Source organism: Micropterus dolomieu, linkage group LG02 (genome assembly GCF_021292245.1).
Source record: "Micropterus dolomieu isolate WLL.071019.BEF.003 ecotype Adirondacks linkage group LG02, ASM2129224v1, whole genome shotgun sequence".
NCBI lineage: Eukaryota > Metazoa > Chordata > Actinopteri > Centrarchiformes > Centrarchidae > Micropterus > Micropterus dolomieu.
This window is the reverse complement of record NC_060151.1, coordinates 24,782,178-24,786,787: the sequence shown is the minus strand read 5'-3', so window position 1 is coordinate 24,786,787 and position 4,610 is coordinate 24,782,178. Positions and strand designations below refer to the sequence as shown.

General features: G+C 40.3%; 1 protein-coding gene across 1 annotated transcript in view; it reads left to right on the top strand.

The window, feature by feature from the left end:
- Positions 1–4,610, top strand: part of kcnj19a (potassium inwardly rectifying channel subfamily J member 19a) — an 18,617-nt gene that overhangs the window by 9,661 nt on the left and 4,346 nt on the right. The window contains exon 2 of the mRNA XM_046035452.1: positions 2,156–2,372. Coding sequence (XP_045891408.1) covers positions 2,156–2,372 — 217 coding nt within the window. The remainder of the gene's footprint in view (positions 1–2,155; positions 2,373–4,610) is intronic.

Sequence of the window (4,610 nt, the reverse complement as noted above, 5' to 3'; positions counted from 1 at the left end):
TTTAATTTTAATTTGATGCTATAAAAAGGGGGTTTCAGGTTATGACTGACAGCTGAGTCGGCCGGGTGTATAGGCGGGACCTTGATACTTCTCCATCCCCGATCACTACTGCGCAGACTCTGGCTCCAAAACCAGCGCCAGATGGCAGCGCTCGTATCCGTGATATTTTGGTTTAATTTCATCAAGTAGTCTATCTTTATATTCAGTCTACAGTAATACTAAACTCATAAGTTACGGTGTGCTAAAGTCAAAGATGATCCAGTTTTCTATTTTAATACCACCAGATGACACTGACTCAGTAATAAAGGCTGAAAAAGGAAACTGCCTTTGATGGAACAATGTGTCGATTAATTTAGGATGTAGGATGAGAACAAAAGATTCAGAAATTGTAGAAAGGTTTATAGAGTGGGGGAGTGGTACTGTGTTGTGTGTGTGTGGGAGATCATTATAAAGCTGTGTGTCATGGAGGAGTAGTGTGTGTTTGTGCGTGTGTGGGCGGCTGGTGGCTGACACATCCCAATAATTGGTTGGAGGTGTAACAATGTAGAAAAAGAAGTACAAGAAAATAGTTTAACAATTAGCTCTTGCTATTCAATTCCTCACACTGCTTTTTTTTGTTGTTGTTGTAACTGCAAATTGTTGACTTAAAAAAAGTTTTCCCAAGCATGCTATTTTAAGTAGAAAGAAAAGATACCTTACATTAAAAACACAAATGAAGTGTTTTCTCTCACCCTTACCGCAAAGAGAAATCTACCCTATTCCATTATCTCAAATAGGATTATTTTGCAAAGGAAGAGTTTAAAGCTAACTAACTCTGAAACACATAAGCCTGTTTAAAGCAGGGTTGGGCATTCATTCAAGTTTTTAAATTTAAATATTTCACATGAATAATATATAAAAGCTTTTGAAAAAGCTACAAGTCTCTTCTCTGAGAGCAGGGTGTAAGAAAATGGCTGAAAATTTAAGGGTAAGTTCTGGAAAACAGACTGCAAATAGCAAACAGGAAGAGAAAAGGTGAACAGATTGATTAGACAGAATAAGACAGGAAAGGAATAAATGCATCCAGTAACTTGCTGTGCTGTGCGCCAACGTCATCTGGGCAATTAAATGCTTCCGCACCAGTTAACACTCATGGGCAAGTCCTGTCCAAACACGGCTGTCTCTCATGTCCGCCTGCAAGTTTGTCTAGAAATCAATGTCAAGTGCCAAGTCTGTGGTCACTGCAAACAGGAAACCAATGGATATTTGAGAAAGAAGAGATAGCTGGAGAGAGAAAACATCCTCCATCACCTTTCCAGGAGGGTGATATTATGTATATATTTTAGAGAATCACACTGTCACACCCTTAGACTGTAGCAGGTGGAAAGAACTGTAAAGGTACTCAAATACTGTACTTAAGTACACTTTTGAGGTTCCATTTTCTGCTACTTTATACTTTGTACTAAACATATAACATACACTGTATAAATAACCAGTGGTTCCCAACCCTTTCAGCTTGTGACTGAGATGTCTGAGTTGTTACTAGGTCCACCAAAGAGTAATGTCCCCTCTAAACTTCTCACAGGGTTCAATTCAAGTAAAAAGAGTGCCAAAGAGACAAAATTATCCAATAATTCACACGAAAAGCAAAGCTTAGAGTAAAGTCTAACAGATTTGTTCATGAAAACTTTTTTCGTCTCTCAATAATTGTCTTAAGACCTAAGATTTATTTTATCCCAAATTTACCACTGGGAACCACTGGACTTTATGTAGTTAAAACTAGCCCCACCTCGACCAGCTACAACAGTAACATGTTGCTTACGCACTGATGCAGCCGTATTAACAATCTAATAATATCATATATCACATATAACAAATCAGTAACAGGGACCATTTTTCTACATTTTGACTTGTAATGTGCAATCGAGCATTTTTACATTGTGCTATTATACTTTTACTTAATCAAAGTATGTCTTCTTCTGCATCTGGACAGAAGATTTGTGTCCTCTTTCATTACACAAAGGAAGACAAACAGTGCCAGATCAGAATCTTTCTTCCTTGGCTTTGTGGTGACATGTATCTAATCCTTATTTTCTGTTTTTAATTAACTTTCTTGGCTCTTACCTTTGTCTTAGTCCACTTCTTTCTCACTCTTTTTTTTCCGACTGTCTTTCAGTCTCGTCAGACACCCGAGGGCGAGTTCCTGCCTCTGGACCAGTGTGAATTGGATGTTGGTTTTGGGACGGGTGCAGACCAGCTCTTCCTGGTGTCCCCTCTCACCATTTGCCATGAAATCAATCCCAAGAGCCCCTTTTTCGACTTATCCCAGCGCTCTCTCATGAACGAAGAGTTTGAGATTGTCGTTATCCTTGAGGGCATCGTGGAGACGACTGGTGAGGGAGTCTTCCTTTATTTCACCTATTTCCTTTCACGCTTTTTGTTTCCACTTCTATTCCATTGCTACTTTCCTTTACCCTTCTCACTCTGAGTCTAAATGTAAATTTCTATATTAATATCAACCTATAAAACGTTCAGTCTAATAGATACTCATAATCAAGTTTCTGAGATCTAATTTCCCCACCTTCCCAGTTTTGCATATTTGAAGAACACGGGAGCTGAAAAACATTGAGAATGAGAACAACACATGAGAATGACACCCTGATGGAATTATGAGGGATATTTTATTACTGCAGAATCGGTTTATGCCCACCCTATGCATAATAAAAGCCTGTGGTCATAGATGCGTGTGTCACTTTGATGAATGAGCAAGGGTTTTAGTAGAAGTTCCACTCCATTTTTCAGATGACAGCTGAGAGCAGAGGTAAATCTGAGACTGTGAGACATTGTTATACAGCAGCCGCTGTAAACTACAGGTAGCCATGCTGGAGAATTGTGAGCGACAACAAGGTTCTCTGTTGCATATTTAACAGAATGATTCTTCTCTAAACTCCATCACAAATAAATCCATCTTCCTCTTTTCTTTTTAGCTCTGCTTCTATCCATCCCCCATAACCCTCACTTTGCCACTGCTGTAGAAGAAACCACAGAGCTGAATAGGCTTAGAGCAGGAGGGAGGGATCGGCAGGGAAGCATAGAAGCATGCAGGCAACACGGTCTGTGCTCTGTTGATAATACCATTAAATCAGGGTGCAGCCAGAAGTTTAGTGTCGCAGTCCTGTGGCACTCAGAGCTGAGGAGGAGAGGGGGGATGCCCTGGCAGTGTCACCTTCAATGAGCCACAATATTCCGTCATCCTCACACTGACACACATCCCATTTAGCCAAACACATTATCCCCTAACATCCAGCCACTGCTTGAACAGCTGTTCAGCTAGGTGATTCTCTCCCCAAATCATTACAAACACAATAGTGTTTCAACCAGACTTAACATATTACCATGCAGTCACTCTAATACTTGTCAGTTATAGTTCAAGTCTTATAGGTAGTATTGATTTTGCTTCTACGCAGAAGAAAAAAAACATGAAAATATATTGAGAATGGATGGCTAGATGGAAAATGTAGTTTCAATTGAAAATATAACCTCAGGATTGTTTTATGATAAGTAACTTGAACATCATCATTTTATTGACTTTAAAAAACTTTAAACTTTTTAAAAAATTACAAAAAAAAAAAATCAACTATTTCAAGCCACAATCTAATCAGTCTAGTCCCAGCAACTAAGGATGTCTTGAAATCAAGGTTCTTAAGCTAAAACCCAACACATTATTACTCCCAACTCGTCACATACACTCACCTAAAGGATTGTTAGGAACACCTGTTCAATTTCTCATTAATGCAATTATCTAATCAACCAATCACATGGCAGTTGCTTCAATGCATTTAGGGGTGTGGTCCTGGTCAAGACAATCTCTTGAACTCCAAACTGAATGTCAGAATGGGAAAGAAAGGTGATTTAAGCAATTTTGAGTGTGGCATGGTTGTTGGTGCCAGACGGGCCGGTCTGAATATTTCACAATCTGCTCAGTTACTGGGATTTTCCACGCACAACCATTTCTAGGGTTTACAAAGAATGGTGTGGAAAGGGAAAAACATCCAGTATGCGGCAGTCCTGTGGGCGAAAATGCCTTGTTGATGCTAGAGGTCAGAGGAGAATGGGCTGACTGATTCAAGCTGATCAAGAGCAACTTTGACTGAAATAACCACTCGTTACAACCGAGGTATGCAGCAAAGCATTTGTGAAGCCACAACATGGACAACCTTGAGGCGGATGGGCTACAACAGCAGATGACCCCACCGGGTACCACTCATCTCCACTACAAATAGGAAAAAGAGGCTACAATTTGCAAGAGCTCACCAAAATTGGACAGTTGAAGACTGGAAAAATGTTGCCTGGTCTGATGAGTCTCGATTTCTGTTGAGACATTCAGATGGTAGAGTCAGAATTTGGCGTAAACAGAATGAGAACATGGATCCATCATGCCTTGTTACCACTGTGCAGGCTGGTGGTGGTTGTGTAATGGTGTGGGGGATGTTTTCTTGGCATACTTTAGGCCCCTTAGTGCCAATTGGGCATCGTTTAAATGCCACGGCCTACCTGCGCATTGTTTCTGACCATGTCCATCCCTTTATGGCCACCATGTACCCATCCTCTGATGGCTACTTCCAGCAGGA